Source organism: Anolis sagrei, chromosome 3, assembly GCF_037176765.1.
Source record: "Anolis sagrei isolate rAnoSag1 chromosome 3, rAnoSag1.mat, whole genome shotgun sequence".
NCBI classification, from domain to species: domain Eukaryota; kingdom Metazoa; phylum Chordata; class Lepidosauria; order Squamata; family Dactyloidae; genus Anolis; species Anolis sagrei.
In genome coordinates this window covers 9,957,957-9,982,718 of record NC_090023.1, presented here as the reverse complement: position 1 = coordinate 9,982,718, position 24,762 = coordinate 9,957,957, and the positions used below count along the sequence as shown (strand labels likewise).

The 24,762-nt window shown below is 42.8% G+C and overlaps 1 protein-coding gene across 1 annotated transcript in view; it reads left to right on the top strand.

Annotated features, from left to right (window-relative positions):
* Positions 1 to 17,075, top strand: part of INTS4 (integrator complex subunit 4) — a 47,940-nt gene extending 30,865 nt beyond the window's left edge. The window contains exons 18-23 of the mRNA XM_060771224.2: positions 5,956 to 6,086; positions 6,532 to 6,591; positions 7,425 to 7,584; positions 9,535 to 9,678; positions 15,044 to 15,164; positions 16,531 to 17,075. Coding sequence (XP_060627207.2) covers positions 5,956 to 6,086; positions 6,532 to 6,591; positions 7,425 to 7,584; positions 9,535 to 9,678; positions 15,044 to 15,164; positions 16,531 to 16,724 — 810 coding nt within the window. The 3' untranslated portion in view covers positions 16,725 to 17,075. The remainder of the gene's footprint in view (positions 1 to 5,955; positions 6,087 to 6,531; positions 6,592 to 7,424; positions 7,585 to 9,534; positions 9,679 to 15,043; positions 15,165 to 16,530) is intronic.
* The last annotated feature ends 7,687 nt before the right edge of the window (positions 17,076 to 24,762 follow it).

The following is a 24,762-nucleotide window of genomic DNA, read 5'->3' as shown; positions in this document are numbered from 1 at the left end:
CAATCTCTGAGTAGAAGTGACCAGTGTAACCTAAAAGTAACCCAAAAGACCTAAAAGTAACCCAGAATAGCTTAAAAGTATCACCAACCCCAACTAGTAATTCCGCCACAGCATCATTTAATCTCATCATAGTCTGTTAAGAGTAAAGATGAAGATCCACCCAGAGGAAAAGTGTTCCTGCCATACATCAAGGGAACCACTGACCGCATAGGGAAGCTGATGAGGAAACACAACATACAAACAATCTACAAACCCACCAAGAAAATCCAACAAATGCTATGTTCAGCAAAGGACAAGAGGGATCCTCTCACCTCTGCAGGTGTCTACCGTGTACCATGCAGCTGTGGACAAGTCTACATAGGGAGCACCAAACGCAGCAGCATTGCCCAAACACGAATCAAGGAACATGAAAGGCTCTGCAGACTACTTCAACCAGAGAAGTCAGCCATAGCAGAGCACCTAATGAACCAGCCTGGACACAGCATATTATTTGAGAACACAAAAATGCTGGACCACTCCAACAACCACCATGTCAGACTACACAGAGAAGCCATTGAAATCCACAAGCATGTGGACAACTTCAACAGAAAGGAAGAGACCATGAAAATGAACAAAATCTGGCTACCAGTATTAAAAAACTCTAAAATTACAACAGCAAAACAACAGAGAGGAAACAACCAGGCACAGATTAACACCTCCCAGCAAGAGATTTTCCCAGGCTCAGGCAGGCCTTCAAATGCTAATGAAGGTGATCAGCTGAAACATTCACACCTAACTGCAGCAGGGAAGAGCTCTTTGCCCCACCCCAGCCATTCCACAGACATATAAACCCATTGTCCTAATTCCAACAGACCTCACTACCTCTGAGGATGCTTGCCATAGATGCAGGCGAAACGTCAGGAGAAAAATTGCCTCCAGAACATGGCCATATAGCCCGAAAAAACCCACAAGAACCTAGTCTGTTAATTGTTTTTTCTTCGGAATATGTGGCCCGCCCATTGTCATCTCTATTGTGATTGTGTCTATTGGAATTTTTATTTTATTTTATTATTACTATTATTATTTTATTGTTTGTTGGCGGCCTTGGCCTTTGTAAGCCGCATCGAGTCTTTCGGGAGATTTTGCAGGGTATAAATAAAGTTAATAATAATAATAATAATATTTTAATGTCATTTTGATAATGTTGTTGTCTGTGGTATTTGTCAGTGTATGATTTATGTATGATGTGTGTTTCAATGTAATTTTATGTAATAGGATTGTGATTGTAATAGAATTATCTTTCCAGAATGTATTTTTACTCTAAAGGGTTAAACAGCAGAGTTAGCAAGCTGTGAAAATGTGACCCTGAGTTCTTGCCTTGAGAGATTAGGGAGTGTACAGAGATAACTCTCTTCAGCTACCGTTTGTGTATTAGTTCTTATCTCTTTCGGATTGTTCTTCGTGTCTGTCTGCTGATTGTGTATGGTGTGTTGTTTGAGCTGCTTTAGTAGAGCTGAGAATCTGCTTTTACCGAAGACTCCAGAGTCCATTATTCTGAGCTTCAAAAGCTTCTGCTATACTCTGCTAACGCCGACAGTATATGCTTTGATTTAATTGCTGTATTATGTTGTTCGGGCTTGGCCCCATGTAAGCCACTCCGAGTCCCCATTAGGGAGATGGTGGCGAGGTAGAAATAAAGGTATTATTATTATTATTATTATTATTATTATTATTATTATTTCTGACATTTTTAGTGGCTGGGGAGGAAAATGGGTGCAGTGCTCCCTTCTCCATGGAATACCCCTGAATTATCCACGGGTCATATCAAAGCCTTAATGTTGGCTTCTAAAATTTATTTATTTATTTATGACATTTATATGTTTCCCTTCTCACCCCAAAGGGGACTCAGAGCAGCTTACAAGGTATATATATACATACAATATATTATATTATTAGCATAGTACAATGTCAGTATTAAATATTACTATATTGTACTATACCATTATATTGTAATATTATTAATAATAATATATAATAATAATAATAATAATAATAATAATCTTTATTTATTCCCCGCTACCATCTCCCCGATGGGGACTCGGAGCGGCTTACAAGGTATATATATACATACAATATATTATATTATTAGCATAGTACAATATCAGTATTAAATATTACTATATTGTACTATACCATTATATTGTAATATTATTAATAATATTACACAATAATAATAATAATAATAATAATAATAATAATCTTTATTTATTCCCCGCTACCATCTCCCCGATGGGGACTCGGAGCGGCTTACAAGGTATATATATACATACAATATATTATATTATTAGCATAGTACAATATCAGTATTAAATATTACTATATTGTACTATACCATTATATTGTAATATTATTAATAATATTACACAATAATAATAATAATAATAATAATAATCTTTATTTATTCCCCGCTACCATCTCCCCGATGGGGACTCGGAGCGGCTTACAAGGTATATATATACATACAATATATTATATTATTAGCATAGTACAATATCAGTATTAAATATTACTATATTGTACTATACCATTATATTGTAATATTATTAATAATATTACACAATAATAATAATAATAATAATAATAATAATCTTTATTTATTCCCCGCTACCATCTCCCCGATGGGGACTCGGAGCGGCTTACAAGGTATATATATACATACAATATATTATATTATTAGCATAGTACAATATCAGTATTAAATATTACTATATTGTACTATACCATTATATTGTAATATTATTAATAATATTACACAATAATAATAATAATAATAATAATAATAAACTTTATTTATTCCCCGCCACCATCTCCCCGATGGGGACTTGGAGTGGCTTACAGGGTATATATATACATACAATATATTATATTATTAGCATAGTACAATATCAGTATTAAATATTACTATATTGTATTATACCATTATATTGTAATATTATTAATAATATTATATATTAATAATAAGCTTACAAGGTATATATGCATACAAAATATTATATTATTAGCATAGTACAATATCAGTATTAAATATTACTATATTTTACTATTCCATTATATTGTAATATTATTAATAATATTACATAATAATAATAAACTTACAAGGTATATATACATACAATATATTATATTATTAGCATAGTACAATATCAGTATTAAATATTACTATATTGTATTATACCATTATAATAATAATAATAGTCTTTATTTGTACCCTGCCATCATCTCCCTGATGGGGACTCGGAGTGGCTTACATGAGGCCAAGCCCAAACAAAAAATTACAACAAAGAGAAACCGAAAACGCAAACCAAAAACACGAACAAAAAACAACATCATAATTACATAAAATTACATAATTACATAAAATTATGACGTAATATAAATAATATATTAATTTATTATTAATTTATTATTTATATTACATCATAATTTTATGTAATTATGTAATTAGTTATATATTATTAATTAAGGAGCCCCCGGTGGTGCAGTGGGTTAAAGCACTGAGCTGCTGAGCTTGTTGATCGAAAGGTCTCAGGTTCGATCCCGGGGAGCGGCGTGAGCTTCCGCTGTCAGCCCTAGCTTCTGCCAACCTAGCAGTTCGAAAACATGCAAATATGAGTAGATCAATAGGTACCGGGAAGGTAACGGCGCTCCATGCAGTCATGCTGGCCACATGACCTTGGAGGTGTCTATGGACAACGCTGGCTCTTCGGCTTAGAAATGGAGATGAGCACCACACCCCAGAGTCAGACATGACTGGACTTAATGTCAGGGGACAACCTTTACCCTTACCTACAATATCAGTATTAAATATTACTATATTGTATTATACCATTATATTGTAATATTATTAATAATATTACATAATAATAATAAACTTTATTTATACCCCGCTACCATCTTCCCGATGGGGACTCGGAGTGGCTTACATGAGGCCAAGCCCAAACAAAAAATTACAACAAAGAGAAACCAAAAACGCAAACCGAAAACACGAACAAAAAACAACATCATAATTACATAAAATTACATAATTACATAAAATTATGACGTAATATAAATAATATATTAATTTATTATTAATTTATTATTTATATTACATCATAATTTTATGTAATTATGTAATTAGTTATATATTATTAATTAAGGAGTCCCCGGTGGTGCAGTGGGTTAAAGCACTGAGCTGCTGAGCTTGTTGATCAAAAGGTCGCAGGTTCGATCCCGGGGAGCGGCGTGAGCTTCCGCTGTCAGCCCTAGCTTCTGCCAACCTAGCAGTTCGAAAACATGCAAATGTGAGTAGTTCAATAGGTACCGGGAAGGTAACGACGCTCCATGCAGTCATGCCGGCCACATGACCTTGGAGGTGCCTACGGACAACGCTGGCTCTTCAGCTTAGAAATGGAGATGAGCACCACACCCCAGAGTCAGACATGACTGGACTTAATGTCAGGGGACTACCTTTACCTTTACCTATATTATTAATTATTAATATTATTATGTAATATAAACATATAATTATAATATCATATTATTATTAGTATTATATTGCATTACATTACCATATCATAAATATTATGTGTATATACAATATATTATATTACATTACATTATTATTGAGCTGTTTGTGCTCCCTCTATTTTATCAGTTTTATACTTATTTATGTAATGCTTTTGATACGAAATAAATAAATCCACAGGTTTATAAGAAAGGCCTGGTTTTATTAAGGGTTTTTTAAATTAAAAAAGCAATTTTAGTCTTAAAACAGCACCACCGACTGTCATCTACACAGAATAAAATGCCTATCAGCAAAACAAACACTATTCCTTCCCAAGGTGATTCTCTGACCTTGATCTTTTCAGAGCAGGCATGGGCGAACTTTGGCCCTCCAGGTCTTATATGCCCATGACTTATATACGAGGTTGACTCCTTCATGAGTATATACAGCATTTCGATGAGACAACTCTTGGAAGTGGGAAGGGCGATTTCTTTCCTCTTCATGTGCCAGGGACCTGCTGATGACAGGAAGATGAATCAACCTCAATGCCCTGGAACCCCAGGGCCCAAATTTAACAGGGAGAAAAGAAATTCTTGTGGTGCAACTTGGTAAACGAGTCCTTGGTTAATTAGAGGAGGGCACCAAAGCATTTATCAATGTCTCTTACAGGCTAGCAGCTCGTATCTGGTTTGTTGCTGGGAACTCAAGGGAAATGCCATTTTATACTTCCATGCCTCAAAAATGCTGACTGTAGTAGCTTGCTTAGGAGCTGAACTTTGTAGTCTGAGAAAGGACACCAAGTTGCTTTTTTAGTGTAGAAATTTTCCCTTGTGGAACCTGTCAATGAAGAAGAAATGGTTTCGCCTGCATCTATGGCAAGCATCCTCAGAGGTAGTGAGGTCTGTTGGAACTGGGAAAATGGGTTTATATATCTGTGGAATGACCAGGGTGGGACAAAGGACTCTTGTCTGTTGGAGCTAGGTGTGAAAGTTTCAACTGCCCACCTTGATTAGCATTTGATGGCCTGGCAGTGCCTGGGGCAATCTTTTGTTGAGAGGTGATTAGATGTCCTTGTTTGTTTCCTCGCTGTTGTAATTTTAGAGTTTTTTTAATACTGGTAGCCAGATTTTGTTCATTTTCATGGTTTCCCCCTTTCTGTTGAAATTGTCTACAAGCCATTGAAATACACAAGGATGCTTGCTATGGATGCAGGCGAAACATCAGGAGAGAATGCCTCTAGAACATGGCCATATAGCCCAAAAAAACCTACAACAACCCAGAAACATTTCAACTTGGTTCTGTTAATGGATCTTGCGGATCAGGAAGCGAGCCAGATTCAACAAATGCAAAAGCCTCTCCATCTCTGATATAAACCAGCATCTGAATGGGAAATCTGCCAGAATTGAACAATGGTGTTTCTTCTTGCCTAGATCATGGAAGAAACGTATAGGATGGAGTTTATGTATAGCGGCGTGGAACACCGGCAGGTGGTCATCATCCACCACATGAGGCTGCAGGCGAAGGCGTTGCAGCTGATTGTAACCGTACGGACGACAAGAGGGTGAGCATCTCATCTCAAATTCAGAAAGGTTGTCTGCCTAACACCCTAAAGCAGCCATGGGCAAACTTTGGCCCTCCAGGTGTTTCCAAAACACCTGGAGGGCCAAAGTTAGCCCATGCCTGCCCTAAAGGCACTGAATCGTGTCTAATCTCATGTAAGCTGCACCGAGTCCCTTGGGGAGATGGTAGCGGGGTAGAAATAAAGTTGTATTATTATTATTATAGGCCTTTTTAACCTTTAGATTGCATGTTAATTTATCATTTATTGCTAATTTCCAAGTTTGGATGCAATAAAATTGAAAACTGTTGGGATCTGAAGGCCCCCAAATTGGCTCCAGGTGACTACGTTGCAGTTCATAGCCTGTGTGCTTTGGCCACTTCCCTGCTTTAAAACAAAACGAAAATGCCTTGCACATATAACGTGGATTTTTGCATTTTCCTTACAGGGCAGAACCTCTCTTTGGAATATGTGAGAAGTTTTTGCAGGAAGTGGACTCCTTTCAAAGGTATGTTTTCTTGTTTTTGACCCATGTGTCTTGAATGATAGATGATATGATGAATCTGGATCTAGAGTGTCTCACTGAATGTGGGGCAGAAAAATACAACGAGGGTATTATTTTTATGAGGGTCTTTCGTTAATAAGCCCACTCGCTCGACAAGATCCTGGTCAAATTTCCAAGTCAGGAGAAGCCATTGCCTCATTTCAAGAGGTTCTACCTTCCCTGCAGACTTTCCTTGCAAATGTTAGAATCCTGGATCTTCTGATTTGCTGCTCTAAGGGTTGTGTGTCTTCATAAACGACTCCGTTTGTGAGATTCACCATGCTCCATGCTCTTGTTAACATCCCAAATAAACTACTGCAATGTGCTCTACGCGGGGTTGTCTTTGAAGACTGTTCGGAAGCTTCAAACTACAAGAGAGGAGATTCCATCTGAACATAAGGAAGAACTTCCTGACTGTGAGAGCCGTTCAGCAGTGGAACTCTCTGCCCCAGAGTGTGGTGGAGGCTCCTTCTTTGGAAGCTTTTAAACAAAGGCTAGATGGCCATCTGTCAGGGGTGATTTAAATGCAATATTCCTGCTTTTTGGCAGAGGGTTGGAATGGATGGCCCATGAGGTCTCTTCCAACTCTTTGATTCTATGATTCAAGTGGTCCAGAGCCGCCAGAAGGCTGAGAGGGGTGGTATACAAATACAGTAAATAAATTTATTCCTATCTGTGATCGTAGTGCACAGATAGTGATCGTAGTGCTGTTGAGGCTACCCAGAAGCACATCCCCTCCTGCCGAAGTGCCTCGCCTTCTCTCCTAGTCACCTCTTTCTTCTCTTGCTACATCTCAGGTGTTTCATTGCTGAGCTTCCTCACATGCAAGACAGTTTTGTCGATAAACTCCTGGACTTGATGCCCAGACTGGTTACCTCCAAACCTTCAGAAGTTGTCAAGATCCTACAAGCGACGTTGCGACAGAGTAGCTTCCTTCGCCTTCCGCTCCCAGAGAAAGTGAGTATATCTCTTGAAACTAGTCTGGGACTGTGAAATCATTCAAACGTTGAAGGTACAACTTGTGTGCCTTCAGTACAATTTGGAAAGTTACTTTTAAGATGAATGAAATAACATACTGAATTAGTGTGCAACTTTTTTTTTTGTGTCAAGAGCGACTTGAGAAACTGCAAGTCACATCTGGTGTGAGAGAATTGGCTGTCTGCAAGGACGTTGCCCAGGGGATGCCAGGATGTTTTTTACGACCCTTGTGGGAAGCGTCTCTCATGTCCCCGCATGGAGAGCTGGACCAGATAGAGGGAGCTCATCCGTGCTTTCCCCGGATTTGAACCTGCGACCTGTCGGTCTTCAGTCCTGTCGGCACAAGGGTTTAACCCACTGTGCCACAGGGGGCTCCTAGTGTGCAACTGATCTTAGATAGGATGAAGCTACAACAGACATGGGCAAACTTTGGCCCTCCAGGTGTTTTGGACTTCAGGTAGGCTGTTAGGAATTGTGGGAGTTGAAGTCCAAAAACACCTGTAGGGCCCAAGTTTGCCCATGGCTGCTCTAAACGAGTGCTTTTCAAACTTCCTTATGTGGAGGACTGGCAGTTGTCATCTTGATATGCTAGAGACCAACACTATATTGTACCCATTGGGTTACTGATCTCAAAACAAAAACTCTGGTCACATTTGGTTTTGGTCTTTGGCTAAATTGACACCGCTCCCTGACCTTCTATTTTCCAAGCGCTTCTCCATTCTCTTCCTCATATACATTTCAGCTCTGGTCTCGTTCTGCCTTTACCTGGTATAGTGACGCATAACAATTAACCAATAGACCTGGCTTTTTCGTTTTGTTTTCTGTTTCCCATTGATGGAGAATTAATAGCTTCCTTATTTAACACTGTTGTTTCATGTGCAAGTCTCGGACCTTTTCTTTAGCATGATATTTCGATCAACCTGGAGATTCCATGCACATTGCTGATCCTGTGTTGGTGCTGGAATTGGTTCTCAATTCCAAAAAAAGGGAATGGAGAAGGAGTATTTATGGATAGTGGGTTTTGTCAGAGTGCGACAGAAGCTTAGAAGAATGGACACTTTGAGGAAAGGTCCTAGAGCACCGGGATTGTGGCGCAGCTGGCTGAGTGTCAGCTGCATTAAGATCACTCTGACCAAAAGGTCATGAGTTCGAAGCCAGCCCAGGTTGGAGTGGGTTTCCAACCAATGGTGTAGCCTGTTGTCGACCTTTAAAACCTGAAAGACAGTTGCATCTGTCAAGTAGGAAAATTAGGTACCACCTTAAAGTGTGGGGAGGCTAAATTAACTAATTTATGAGGCTATAAAAAAGACTCCAGTAAAGCACTCCAGCAAAAAAAATCATGCGGGGAATGCGGAAGTACTTCATCAGTGTCGCAGATGGACTAGGAAAGTGACAGCTCCCCTGGCGGCCAGAAAAAGTTAAATAACCTCTGTGTATGTCTGTATACGTTGTATGTTAAAATTGGCATTGAATGTTTGCCATATAAGTGTGTACACTGTAATCCGCCCTGAGTCCCCTGTTGGGTGAGAAGGGTGGAATATAAATGCTGTAAATAAATAAATAAATTTGAGACTTCAATAAAAGCAAACACATAGCTTTACTGAGTAGAGCAAATATACAGCGCACGCTCGCGTTGACACTCAACCAAAAAGACAGAAACAAGACAAAAGCACCAAAGTAAGAAGGACGAACAAAATCTTATCTCTGGATCCTCCCTACGGGTTCCAGGCACACTCAGGGTCACAACTTCACAGTTCATTAGAGGCTTGACTGATTAACCCTTTCAGAGTCAATACACTCTCTGCTAATGCAATCAGGTTACATTCACAGGCCTTACACAAAATTACATTTAGTCATTCACATTACACTAATCTTACATTAACAGATTTGTCACAAAAGATGTACTGATTTGCTTATTTGATACTGTAGATCCACAGGGCAAGCGCCACCATTATTGAGCCAACAGGTGAATCCGACAACCCTCTGCGCTTCACATCAGGGTTAGTCGTGGCCTTGGACGTCGATGCAACTCTAGAACATGTGCAGGATCCGCAGGGCACAGTGAAAGTTCAGGTAACGTGGATCGAGTTCTCCTGTATCCATCGCGGATCCTGGATCCTCAGGTCTCGGCGGTGGCCAGGGGAGCGTTTGCACAATTAAAACTTGTGTGCCAGTTGTGCTTGTACCTTGTGAAGTCAGACTTGGCCTCGGTGCTCCATGCTCTTGTTAACATCCCAAATAGACTACTTCAATGTGCTCTACGTGGGATTGCCTTTGAAGACTGTTTGGAAGCTTCAGGTGGTCCAGATTCCTCGCTGGAGAGGGATACAGGGAGCACATAACCCCCCTGTTACATCAGTTCCACTGGCTTTAGCCTATAAAGCCCTAAATGGGTCTGGTCCCTCTTACCTGTTCAAACATATCTCCCTCTATGAACCATTGTGGAGATTAAGATCTTCTGGGGAGGTCTTTGTCTCAGTCCCACCTCCTTCACAGGTGCTTCTGGTGGGAATGAGAGACAGGGCCTTCTCAATGGTGGCCCCTCAGCTGTCGAACTCCCTCCCTAGTGATATTTGATCAGTTCCTTCCCTCCTAGCCTTCAGAAAGAAAATGAAATCGTAGCTTTGGGACCAAGCCAGTACATTCATATGGAATATGCGCAATGACAACTGGAATGGCTCTGTATTATGATCTTGGACTGAGTGGTTTCAATAGCTGGTGTAATGTTTAGCTGTTTTAATTCTTGGTTTTAATTTACTTGTTTATTTTAATTGTATGTTGTTTTTATGGCATTGAATTGTTGCCTATGTGTAAAGCCACTCTGAATCCCCTTCAGGGTGAGAAGGGCAGGGTATAAATATGGTAAATAAAATAAAATAAAATATTGCATTGCTGTGCAGACCAAGGTTCTGCTTGGCCCCACATTCTATCTTCAGCACTGGTCAGCCAAGCATATCAGGGCATTCATAATCCAGACATTGCTGTCATGGTCTGATGGGACAATCTCTCCATTTCTCCCCGTCTGGAACTGTCAAAGATATTGCTTCGAGACATGGGAGTGCATTTTAGCTTCTCGAACTGATAACTACTGAAATCCCACCAGTGCCTATATTGATAAAATTACTCCGAAGATACCACATCTTGTCTGAACTTGGACATTAGAATCATAGAATCAAAGAGTTGGAAGAGACCTCATGGGCCATCCAGTCCAACCCCCTGCCAAGAAGCAGGAATATTGCATTCAAATCAACCCTGACAGATAGCCATCCAGCCCCTGTTTAAAAGCTTCCAAAGAAGGAGCCTCCACCACACTCTGGGGCAGAGAGTCCCACTGCTGAACGGCTCTCACAGTCAGGCAGTTCTTCCTCATGTTCAGATGGAATCTCCTCTCTTGTAGTTTGAAGCCATTGTTCCGCGTCCTAGTCTCCAAGGAAGCAGAAAACAGGCTTGCTCCCTCCTCCCTGTGGCTTCCTCTCACATATTTATACATGGCTATCATATCTCCTCTCAGCCTTCTCTTCTTCAGGCTAAACATGCCCATCTCCTTAAGCCGCTCCTCATATGGCTTGTTCTCCAGACCCTTGATCATTTTAGTCGCCCTCCTCTGGACACATTCCAGCTTGTCAATATCTCTCTTGAATTGTGGTGCCCAGAATTGGACACAATATACCAGGTGTGGTCTAACCAAAGCGGAATAGAGCTTGGGGGGCATGACTTCCCTAGATCTAGACACTAGGCTTCTATTAATGCAGGCCAAAATCCCATTGGATTGCCACCACATCACATTGTTGGCTCATGTTTAACTTGTTGTCCATGAGGACTCCAAGATCTTTTTCACATGTACTGCTCTCAAGCCAGGCATCGTCCCCCATTCTATATCTTTGCATTTCGTTTTTCCTGCCAAAGTGGAGTATCTTGCATTAGTTCCTGTTGAACTTCATTCTGTTAGTTTTGACCCATCTCTCTAATCTGTCAAGATCGTTTTGAATCCTGCTCCTGTCCTCTGGAGTCTTGGCTATCCCTCCCAATTTGGTGTCGTCTGCAAACTTGATGATCATGCCTTCTAGCCCTTCATCTAAGTCGTTAATAAAGATGTTGAACAGGACCGGGCCCAGGACGGAACCCTGCTTGTGGCACTCCGCTCGTCACTTCTTTCCAGGATGAAGAGGAAGCATTGGGGAGAATCACCCTCTGGGTTCGTCCATTTAACCAGTTACTGATCCACCTCACCGTAGTTTTGCCTAGCCCACATTAGACTAGCCCACATTGGATTAAGTGGAGTTAGGCCTACTTTGTGCTTGGACGACCAACCACCAGGGAAGACGGGGTGCTGTAGGCTATATTCAGAGGAAGGCAGTGGCAAACCGTACCTGAGTCTTCCTTGCATTTAAAAAACTATGACATGTACTACTGTATGTGGTTGTCATACATTAACAGTAGACTTGAAGGGATATTCTTTTATGAATGTATGATGAAAATCCTTCTAATCTCCATCCATAGGCCAACCAGTTATGGGTTTGTGGGAGGCATAACTTGCACTGGCTTCATGGTTTTTAAATATATCATTTCATGTAAAGAATGTGGAATCCGTAATACAAAGGAATGCAAACTAAAGAAAACAAAACAGAGTGAGCGCTATAAGCATATTGTAATCTCCTGCTTTTAAAGTGACAAGATGTTCATTTGTAAAAGCAATACCTGATGGATTTATTTATTTAGAAGTTTTATATACTGGTCTTCTCACCTCCAAGGAGGGACTCAGGCCTGATTTGCTAAAATAATGTTTCAGGTTGTGGTCATTCTAAGGAAGTAATGCTACCCCTCTATTCTGCTTTGGTTAGACCACATCTGGAATATTGTGTCCAATTCTGGGCATCACAATTGAAGAGAGATATTGACAAGCTGGAATGTGTCCAGAGGAGGGCGACTAAAATGATCAAGGGTCTAGAGAACAAGCCCTATGAGGAGCGGCTTAGGGAACTGGGCATGTTTAGCCTGAAGAAGAGAAGGCTGAGAGGAGATATGATAGCCATGTATAAATATGTGAGAGGAAGCCACAGGGAGGAGGGAGCAAGCTTGTTTTCTGCTTCCTTGGAGACTAGGACGCGGAACAATGGCTTCAAACTACAAGAGAGGAGATTCCATCTGAACATTAGGAAGAACTTCCTGACTGTGAGAGCCGTTCAGCAGTGGAACTCTCTGCCCCGGAGTGTGGTGGAGGCTCCTTCTTTGGAAGCTTTTAAGCAGAGGCTGGATGGCCATCTGTCAGGGGTGCTTTGAATGCAATATTCCTGCTTCTTGGCAGAATGGGGTTGGACTGGATGGCCCATGAGGTCTCTTCCAACTCTTTGATTCTATGATTCTATGATTCTATTCCCCAAATCTAATCATTCCCACCTCTAGAAGGAGAGAATACCTCTAGAACAGTGTTTCTCAACCTGGGGGTCGGGACCCCTGGGGTGGGGTCGCAAGGGGGTGTCAGAGGGGTGACCAAAGACCATCAGAAAACATAGTATTTTCTGTTGGTCATGGAGGTTCTGTGTGGAAAGTTTGGTCCAATTCTATCGTTGGTGAGGTTCAGAAGGCTCTTTGATTGTAGGTGAACTATAAATCCCAGCAACTACAAGTTTATTTTCCCAAAACTCCCCCAATGTTCATATTTGGGCATATTGAGTATTCATGCCAAGTTTGGTCCAGATCCATCATTGTTTGAGTCCACAGTGCTCTCTGGATGTAGGTGAACTAGAACTTCAAAACTCAAGGTCAAGACCCACCGGACCCTTCCAGTATTTTCTGTTGGACTTCTGTGGGAGTTCTGTGTGCCAAGTTTGGTTCAATTCCATTGTTGGTGGAATTCAGAATACTCTTTGATTGTAGATTAACTATAAATCCCAGAAACTACAACTCTCAAATGACAAAATCACATACCCCCAATCACACCAGTATTCAAATATCGGGTTTTTGTGCCAAATGTGGTCCAGTGAATGAAAATGCCTCCTGCGTATCAGATATTTACATTATGATTCATAACAGTAGCAAGTTTATACAGTTATGAAGTGACAACAAAAATAATGCTATGGTTGGGGGTCACCACAACATGAGGAACTGTATTAAGGGGTCGCGGCATTAGGAAGGTTGAGAAACACTGCTCTAGAACATGGCCATATAGCCTGAAAAAACCTACAACAACCCAGTGATTCCAGCCATGAATCCGGCCATACATTCCCACCTCTCTTGTCTACTTCCCTGTCCTTCTATTGTCAAGGCGCTTGTCCATTCTCTCCCTCTTACACCTTCCAGCTGTAGTCTCATTCTCTAAGGTCTTTCCCTATCCTACCTATCCTAGTTATACCCTACCTTGTTCATGCCCAGCATTATTTTTTGAAATTTTAAATTATTACATCTGGCCCAGCTATAGGTTTTTAAATGCTTGTATGTTATTGTTCTCGATAAAATAGTGAAGAGTAGAGACATCAGACTGGGAACAAAGATCCGCCTAGTCAAAGCCATGGTATTCCCTGTAGTCACCTACGGATGTGAGAGCTGGACCTTAGGGAAGGCTGAGCGAAGGAAGATCGATGCTTTTGAGCTGTGGTGTTGGAGGAAAGTGCTGAGAGTGCCTTGGACTGCGAGAAGATCCAACCAGTCCATCCTCCAGGAAATAAAGCCCGACTGCTCATTGTTGGGAAGGATACCAGAGACAAAGTTGAAGTACTTTGGCCACATCATGAGGAGACAGCAAAGCCTAGAGAAGACAATGATGCTGGGGAAAGTGGAAGGCAAAAGGAAGAGGGGCCGACCAAGGGCAAGATGGATGGATGGCATCCTTGAAGTGACTGGACTGACCTTGAGGGAGCTGGGGGTGGTAACGACCGACAGGGAGCTCTGGCGTAGGCTGGTCCATGAGGTCACGAAGAGTCGGAGACAACTGAATGAATGAACAACAACAACATGTTATTGTTCATTGTTATTGTTTATTTTTGTTTTGAGATTTATTTTACTGTTTTGTATTTATTATTTTGTTACTGCCTTCGTTTTATTGATGTACTGTGGGCTTGGCCTCATGTAAGCCACACCGAGTCCCTTGGGGAGATGGTAGTGGGGTACAAATAAAGTATTATTAGGTTCTTGTGGGTTTTTTCGGGCTATAGGGCCATGTTCTAGAGGCATTTCTCCTGACGTTTCGCCTGCATCTATGGCAAGCATCCTCACTACCTCTGAGGATGCTTGCCATAGATGCAGGCGAAACGTCAGGAGAAATGCCTCTAGAACATGGCCATATAGCCCGAAAAAACCCACAAGAACTGAGTGATTCCAGCCATGAAAGCCTTTGACAATACAAAGTTATTATTATTATTATTATTATTATTATTAATTACTCCCCCCCCCATCAAGCTCTTCTCCTCCAGTACTGAGAAACATGACTTTTCTCTTCCAGGTAGTCTATCCAGACGGTCAGGCGCAGCTGATCCATCCCAAGCCAGCAGACTTTAGGAACCCCGGACCCGGAAGGCACCGGTTAATTTCTCAGGTTTACCTGTCACATACTGCCTGGACAGGTAAGGAAAAAATAGCTTTATTGCATTGGTAAAATCTGTATAGTATAGGTTTCACTTGAGTAATGAAGAGTGTAGTTTCTTTTTTCCCAGTGGAAGATTCAAGAGCATAGCTGCAACCCCTCCAAAACATGAATACTGATTTTCTGCACATATGCCGGCCACCTACAAAATAATAATAATAATAATAATAATAATAATAATAATAATAATACTTTATTTCTACCCCGCCACCATCTCCCCTTACATGAGGCCAAGCCCAACAGTACATCAATAAACAAAAGCAATAAACAAAATAAACAAAAACAATAAATACAGTACAATTAATATAAATCACATATAAACAATAACCAATAAACAGTAATACACAAGGATTTAAAAACCTATGGCCGGGCCAAATGTAATAGTTTAAAAATTAAAAAATAAATGCTGGACATGAACAAGGTAGGATATAACTGGTATCGGGTTTTCAAAGAGAAATGAGGGAATGCAGTCAATCCTAAACCAGTAGTAAAGTGCATTCTGAGGGCATATTGCTTAAAATTTTCCTTATTCTGGGAAGGCACACTGGAACACTCACGTATTCAGGCTCCTCCTAAAGACTGCCAGACTTGGGGCATGCCTGATGTCCTTGGGAAGTAGTTCCAGAGTTGAGGGGCCACCACCGAGAAGGCCCTCTCCCTCATCCCCACCAGTCGCTCCTGCGAAGGAGGTGGGAGCGCGAGCAGGGCCTCTCCAGATGATCGAAGAGATGGTGTGGGTTCGTACACAGAAATGTGGTCACGCAGGTAGGCGGGCCCCAAACCACCCAGGGCTTTGTAGGTCAGAACCTGCACCTTGAATATATCACTTGTTAATTGCTGAGGAAATAAGTCAGCACCCTTCAAGTTGCGTCTACCGGTACGCAGGCAGAGGTGAACCAAAACAAACACCCAGCTTATGTCGAACTATTTTTAGCGGTACCTAATTTCTGTAATCACAGTTAAAGCTGTTTTTGAATTGCTTAGGTAAATAGTGAGCTAGGCTGACAGTTAGCAGCTCATGCCAACCCGGGGTTTCGAACTTGCAACCTTTTTTGATGATAGATCTTATAATTGCTGATGATTTACCAGCTGTACTAAATTTCTGACTGTTTATATTTGTTTCTATATTAGGCATGGGAAAACTTGGGTCCTCCAGGTGTTTTGAACGTCAACTCTCACAATTCCTAACAGCCTACCGGCTGTTAGGAATTGTGAGAGTTGTCGTCCAAAACACCTGGAGGACCTAAGTTTGCCCCTACCTAATGTAAACAGTGTAGAATTGCAATGTCTATCTTTCCATCCTTCCATCCACCTAGCTACCTACTTACTTGTTATTTCCACTTCAGAGCCTTGTCAGATCGAAGTGCGGTTGTTGCTGGCGTACAGTTCAGACAAAAACAGGACGCCCACGAGGCTCCCTCGTGCCATTTGGGGAGACAGCATGGAGTTCCTCCCTCAGCCCGAGAACGCCATCGAAGGAACCATTCCTTTCAGCAAGCCTGTCAAAGTCTATATCATGCCGAAACCTGCCAGACGGTGACACCTTTTTGTGTGTGTGTGTGTGAACTAGATCTTGAACTGCTGCGAGTGTTCTTGGAAGCCGTTTGAGACACTTGAGAACCAGGGCAGGACATTCATGCCATACTTCCCTGGGACGTACTCTGTTTCCAGCCTTCAGAATGGAGCTGTTTTCTCTAAGGGAATTGAGGCGTATCAGAAGACGATGGAGGGACAAGCTTTGCAGTTTCTTTCAATTCTGTGATTCAAGAAGCAACCCAACCGAACACTGCCATCCCTTGAATAAGGAGTGTTTTAAGAATTGGCGGAATAGCGCTGATGCTGGCAACCTTGTTTTATATCTGAAACATATATTAAACATGCCTTCTCTGGATTAATTGACTATTCTTAACTTTTTCTGGGAACAAACAATGTTTTCCGCTTGATGGCTTAAGAATACACTTCTCTCCAGATTGCTGTGAGTTTTCTGAGCTGTATGGCCATGTTCCAGAAGCACTCTCTCCTGACGTTTCACCCACATCTGTGGCTGGCATCCTCAGAGGTTGTGAGGTCTGTTGGAAGCTAGGCAAGTGGGGGTGTAATAATGTCCAGGGTGGGAGAAAGAACTCTTTGTCTGTTGGAGGCAAGTGTGTGTTGCAACTCAGGGTAGTTTTCACCTTGCTCCCAAACACCACCACACCAAAGCTGTAGATTTTGTAGTTTATTGAGAAAAAGGCAAAATCAAAACATAGCATGAAGAATATAAAAGCTCAATAAGGCTTAGAGCAAAGACACAGTTCCCAAGATCCAAAGGCAAAAACATGAAGCATAATCTTTTAAGCAATGGACAAACAGTTAAACACAAGACCCAAAATCCCAGACTCAGGAAGCCAGAAGTGTGCTGCTTAAAGCCAAGGTTAATCCATAGAAGTTTGCATGGAAAGAGCTACATTGAACTGACAACTCGTGTGTCAGCGAGAGGGCTAAATACCCATTGCAGACATGAATGCATTGCGATGACCTTTGGCAGACTTGGCTTCTCACTTGCTAGCCAAGCGAGAGCTCTCCGGACCCTTAACTGCAGACGATCTTGCCTGCTCATTAATTTGTTATCTTCAAGGCTCTCTAACCCCTTATCTTGGTCCTGCAGCTGGACCGGATCACCGTGGGAAGGCAAAGGATGCAAAGACATCTCCACCTGGCCGTGTGAGAATTCACTCTTGTTATCAGTCTCACTAACATTCCTTTCCCCTGAGAACTGACTTGTTGTTTCCCCTTCAGCAGCCTCATCTTCAACCCTGTCTGAACCATGTACAGAAATCTGTAACCCATCGTCCTCATCATCATCTTGTAGGAACTCTGGCTCACAAAACCCACAAGGCTCAGCTTCAGACTCAGAGTCAAACTGAGTCACAACAGTGTGAATGTTGCAGTTGGCCACCTTGATTAGCATTGAAGCTTCAAAGTCTGGCTGCATCCTTCCTGGGGGAAATCCTCTGTTAGGAGGTGTTAGCTGATTCTGATTGTTTCCTGTCTGGAATTCCCAATTCCTGCCTGGAATTCCACTCAGAAATGCAATGCTCAGGACTCATCGCTGTGCCTCAGATTTCGGTGGTGGCCAGGGGAGCATTTGCACAATTAAAACTTGTGCGCCAACTGTTACCGTATCTTGGGAAGTCAGACTTGGCCATGGTAGTCCATGCTTTGGTTACATCCCGAATAGACTACTGCAACGTGCTCTATGTGGGGCTACCTTTGAAGACTGTTCCCAAGCACTAGTGTTGGCTCCTACCAGAGAACTGGCTACAAATGGTCCAACTGGTGGCAGATTGCTCACTGGAGCGGCATTCAGGAAGCATACAACCCCCCCCCCCCACTCACCCCCCACCCCTGTTACAACAGCTCCACTGGCTCCCAGTGCTGGCTTTGGCCTATAAAGCCCTAAACGGTTCTGGCCCAGCTTATCTGTCTGATTGTATCTCCAACTATGAACCACCGCAGTAAGATCTGGGGAGGCCCTGCTTCCGGTCCTGCCTCCCTCACAGACACCATTAACGGGGACGAGAGACAGGGCCTTCTCAGTGGTGGCCCCTCGGCTGTGGAACTCCTTCCCCAGGATATTAGCTCCGATCGTATCTCCCACTATGAACCACTGCAGAGTTTAAGATCTGGGTAGGCTCTACTTCCGGTCCTGCCTCTCTCACAGACACCATTAACGGGGACGAGAGACAGGGCCTTCTCAGTGGTAGCCCCTTGGCTGTGGAACTCCTTCCCCGGGATATTAGCTCAAGCCCCTCCCTCCTGACCTTCCTCAAGAGAGTGAAAACATGGCTCTGTGACCAAGCCTTTAGAGAACTTGTGCAATAGATAGACTTGGAACAACACACAATAACCATTGGAACGGCCTGGATTACACTTGTAGCTTACGTGTTTAACTCAATGTATTGTTTTTAAATGTTTTAATTGTTTTTAATGTACTTTTAATTCTATTTTAATATTTCTTTAAGTGTACATTGTGTTTTAAGGCATTGAACCGTTGTCTGTGTGTAAAGCCGCCTTGAGTCCCCGCCAGGTAGAAATCTATATAAATAAAAATGTAATGTTCGTTTGTGGGATTAGCATAACTCAAAAACCACTGGGCGAATTGACACCAAATTTGGACACAATACACCTATCAAGCCTTCACACAGCAGAAGGGACTTAAAAAGCCAAAAAACAAAAATTACATTGCAACACATGTGCAAAACCACACACACACAAATATATATACACAAACATGCATATATACACATGCCTGGAGCAAACCTTTGTTGAGATGTGATTAGATATCCTTGTTTGTTTCCTCTCTGTTGTTTTGCTGTTGTAATTTTAGATTTTTTTAATACTGGTAGCCAGTTTAAGTTCATTTTCATGGTTTCCTCCTTTATGTAGGAATTGTCTACGTGCTTGTGGATTTCAATGGCTTCTCTGTGTAGTCTGACATGGTGGTTGTGAGAGTGGTCCAGCATGTCTGTGTTCTCAAATAATATGCTGTGTCCAGGTTGGTTGGACCACTCTCACAACCACCATGTCAGACTACACAAAGAAGCCATTGAAATACACAATCATGTTCCAGTGGGATTCCTTCCCAGGTGATCTTCAGAGCTCGGGATGCTTCTCTGTTCTTGAGATGAAAGGCATATGTCTGTGTTTTAGATGGGTTAGGGATCAGCTGGTTTTCCCTGTAATAGGCAGTAAGAGCACCTAGAGCTTCGGAGAGCTTCTGTTCTACAGTCTCAAAGCTCCCTGCTTGAGCAGTAATGGCATGGTCATCAGAGAGAAGCCTCCTCGCAGGATTGCAAGACATCCGGGCGTCCCCTGGGCAACGTCTTTGTAGACGGCTGATTCTCTCGCCACAGAAGCGACCAGCATGCAAGCAAGGGTGGGGTAAAAATATAGGAAATAAATAAAATAAATAATCAAGGTGATCAATTGCAACAATTCACACGTGTGTCAAACAGACAAGAGTTCTTTCTCCCACCCTGGACATTCCACAGATATATAAATGCCATTTGCCTAGTTTCCAACAGATTTTACAACCTCTGAGGATTTATTTATCGTGTCAGGAGCGAACCAAACAGTTGTATTGCATTAAAAACAAACAAACAAAACACAAAGTTTGCAAGCTTGGTAGTTGATTAAATGTCCTTTGACCAGTAGCTGGCTATTTGGGAGTGCCTCTGGTGTTACTATAAGAAGGTCCTCCATTGTGCATGTGGCAGGGCTCAGGTTGCTCACCTCTGAGGATGCCTGCCATAGATGCAGGCGAAACGTCAGGAGAGAATGCTTCTGGAACATGGCCAGACAGCCCAGAAAACTCACAGCAACGCAGTGATTATGGCCATGAAAGTCTTTGACAACATATCCTAGTCCGTTCTTGTGGTTTTTTTCGGGCTATATGGCCATGTTCTAGAGGCATTTCTCCTGACGTTTCGCCTGCATCTATGGCAAGCTTCCTCAGAGGTGAGGTCTGCTGGAACTGGGGAAAAAAAGGGGTTTATATATCTGTGGAATGACCAGGGTGAGACAAAGGGCTTTTGTAAGTTGGGCTAGGTGTGAATCTTTCAACTGACCACCTTGATTAGCATACAACGGGCTGACTGTGCCTGGAGCAAACTCTTCTTGAAAGGTGATTAGATGTCCCTGCCTGTTTTTCTCTCTGCTGTTTTTGCTGTTGCAATTTTAGAATTTTTTAATACTGGTAGCCAGATTTTGTTCATTTTCATGGTCTCTTCCTTTCTGTTGAAATTGTCCAAGTTTGTGGATTTCAATGGCTTCTCTGTGTAGTCTGACATGGTGGTTGTGAGAGTGGTCCAGCATTTCTGTGTTCTCAAATAAAATGCTGTGTCCAGGTTGGTTCATCAGGTGCTCTGCTATGGCTGATTTCTCTGGTTGAAGTAGTCTGCAGTGCCTTTCATGTTCCTTGATTCGTGTCTGGGCAATTCTGCTGCGTTTGGTGGTCCCTCTGTAGACTTGTCCACAGCTGCATGGTATACGGTAGACTCCTGCAGAAGTGAGAGGGTCCCTCTTGTCCTTTGCTGAACGTAGCATTTGTTGGATTTTCTTGGTGGGTTTGTAGATTGTTTGTAGGTTGTGTTTCCTCATCAGCTTCCCTATGCGGTCGTGGTTCCCTTGATGTATGGCAGGAACACTTTTCCTCTGGGTGGATCTTCCATCTTGACTCTCGTGGCTTGTTCTTGGTCTTGCAGCTCTTCTGATGTCTGAGGTGGAGTCTCCATTGGCCTGGAGAGCCCAGTTGAGGTGGTTCAGTTCATCTTGGAGGAATTGGGGTTCACAGATTCTTTTTGCACGGTCTGCCAAGGCTTTAATGGTGCTTCTTTTTTGACTTGGGTGATGGTTGGAGTTTTTATGTAGATATCTATCTGTGTGTGGGGGTTTTCTGTAAACGGTGTGACCCAATTGTTGATCTGGTTTGCGGATGACTAGGACATCTAGATTACTGCAGATGCAGACTGTGGCCAGGAAACCAGAAGACGCTTCCTTCTTGGGAGGAGAGCAAGGTCCAGTCTCGACAAAATAATAAAGAGTAGAGACATCTGGCAACAAAGATCCATTGCCTAGTCAAAGCCATGGTATTCCCTGTAGTCACCTACGGATGTGAGAGCTGGACCTTAGGGAAGGCTGAGCGAAGGAAGAGAGATGTTTTTGAGCTGTGGTGTTGGAGGAAAGTGCTGAGAGTGCCTTGGACTGTGAGAAGATCCAACCGGTCCATCCTCCAGGAAATAAAGCCCGACTGCCCATTGGAGGGAAGGATACTAGAGACAAAGTTGAAGTCCTTTGGCCACATCATGAGGAGACAGCAAAGCCTAGAGAAGACAATGATGCTGGGGAAAGTGGAAGGCAAAAGGAAGAGGGGCCGACCAAGGGCAAGATGGATGGATGGCATCCTTGAAGTGACTGGACTGACCTTGAAGGAGCTGGGGGTGGTGACGGTCAACAGGGAGCTCTGGCGTGGGCTGGTCCATAAGGTCACGAAGAGTTGGAGACGACTGAACGAATGAACAACAACAATAACAGGACATCTAGAAAAGACAGTCTTCCTTCCTTTTCTTTTTCCACAGTGAACTGGATGTTTGGGTGGATGCTGTTAAGATCCTAGGTTTCTTGGATAAAGATAGAATCATAGAATCATAGAATCAAAGAGTTGGAAGAGACCTCATGGGCCATCCAGTCCAACCCCATTCTGCCAAGAAGCAGGAATATTGCATTCAAACCACCCCTGACAAATGGCCATCCAGCCTCTGCTTAAAAGCTTCCAAAGAAGGAGCCTCCACCACACTCCGGGGCAGAGAGTTCCACTGCTGAACGGCTCTCACAGTCAGGAAGTTCTTCCTCATGTTCAGATGGAATCTCCTCTCTTGTAGTTTGAAGCCATTGTTCCGCGTCCTAGTCTCCATGGAAGCAGAAAACAAGCTTGCTCCCTCCTCCCTGTGGCTTCCTCTCACATATTTATACATGGCTATCATATCTCCGGAGCCCCCGGTGGCTCAGTGGGTTAAAGCACTGAGCTGCTGAGCTTGTTGATCGAAAGGTCGCAGGTTCAATTCCGGGGAGCGGCGTGAGCTTCCGCTGTAAGCCCTAGCTTCTGCCAACCTAGCAGTTCGAAAACATGCAAATGTGAATAGATCAATAGGTACCGCTCTGGCGGGAAGGTAACGGCGTCCATGCAGTCATGCCGGCCACATGACCTTGGAGGTGTCTACGGACAACGCTGGCTCTTCGGCTTAGAAATGGAGATGAGCACCACACCCCAGAGTCAGACATGACTGGACTTAATGTCAGGGGACTACCTTTACCTTTACCTTATCATATCTCCTCTCAGCCTTCTCTTCTTCAGGCTAAACATGCCCAGTTCCCTAAGCCGCTCCTCATAGGGCTTGTTCTCCAGACTCTTGATCATTTTAGTCGCCCTCCTCTGGACACATTCCAGCTTGTCAATATCTCTCTTGAATTGTGGTGCCCAGAATTGGACACAATATTCCAGATGTGGTCTAACCAAAGCAGAATAGAGGGGTAGCATTACTTCCTTAGATCTAGACACTATGCGTTTGTGTTTTGAAATTGAAGAAAATTGAAAATAAATACTGGAGGAAATAAATAAGCACTGGAGGGGGAAAAAAAGGAGAATATGATCTCCATTCACGGGAGTGCAACCCTGTCTCCCAAGTCGCAAGGCATGGAGCCAACAGAGAAGTCAGACACAACAGCTTCTCCTGCTCCTTTCTCCAAAGGCGCCCAGCAACAAGGAAGGGGGAAGCTGTCCTCGCATCAGGCAACACAAGAGCCGGCCGGGCAAATTCTATTCAGAGCACAGAGCCGTTTCTGGGCCGGGAGCCAAGAATGCCTTCCCCTATGCCTTGCTTGCATCCTGCTTATCTCTGTGTGGCAGGCAAAGTGGGAGGAGCAGGCAGCCAACAGAGAAGCCAGAGCCCTTGCACATGCATGCGGAGTCAGGATTTGTGGCTTCCCCTCCTCCCTAGGCAGGAAGTCCCCAGAGAAAGGCGACAAAGGCTAAGAGAATGGCCAACAATACCATCATTGTTATTGGGCAGACTACCAGTTACCCAGGCTCACATTTTACCTGCATTTCTGCTCCTATTACAAACCATTCCAGTGACAATAGGAACCTCACTACCTCTGAGGATGCTTGCCATAGATGCAAGCGGAACGTCAGGAGAGAATGCCTCTAGATCGTGGCCATATAGTCCAGAAAAACCTACAACAACCCAGTGATTCCGGCCATGAAAGCCTTCAACAATACACTGTTGAATTTATATTCTTTGCCAAATGGTTATTTGCTGGTTACCTTTTTTGTGTGAGGATGCTATTGCAATAGCTTTTGGTTTCTCCTACAGCCCGAAAAAACCCACAAGAACCTAGTGACAATAGGAACGTTTTCCAAAAGCGGGAAAAAAAAACTTGGAAACCTTCATAGTTGGTGGGAAATCCTTTAGATTTACGAATAGTATTGAAAAATGTATTGTCGAAGGCTTTCACGGCCGGAATCACTGGGTTGTTGTAGGTTTTTCCAGACTATATGGCCACGATCTAGAGGCATTCTCTCCTGACGTTTCGCCTGCATCTATGGCAAGCATGCTCAGAAGTAGTGAGGTCTGTTGGAACTAGGAAAAGGGTTTATATATCTGTGGAATGACCAGGGTGGGACAAAGGACTCTTGTCTGCTGGAGCTAGGTGTGAATGTTTCAACTGACCACCTTGATTAGCATATAATGGCCTGACAGTGCCTCAGAAGAAGGCAAAAGCAAACTCATTCTGGACATACCTTGCAAAGAAAACTCTGTGATAAGGTTGTTTTAGGGTCACTGTAGAATGGAATCAATTTGAAATCAGGCAACACCAAAGATTATTGGTTACTGGAGAAGTAACCAATGTTATTGTCCATGTCTGAGTTATACTAATTGTATTGTTTATTTTGCTTATTGCTTGTTGTTTTCACTATTGTTTGTTGTTTTATCCTGTGTTGTTGGGCTTGGCCTCATGTAAGCCGCTCCAAGTCCCTT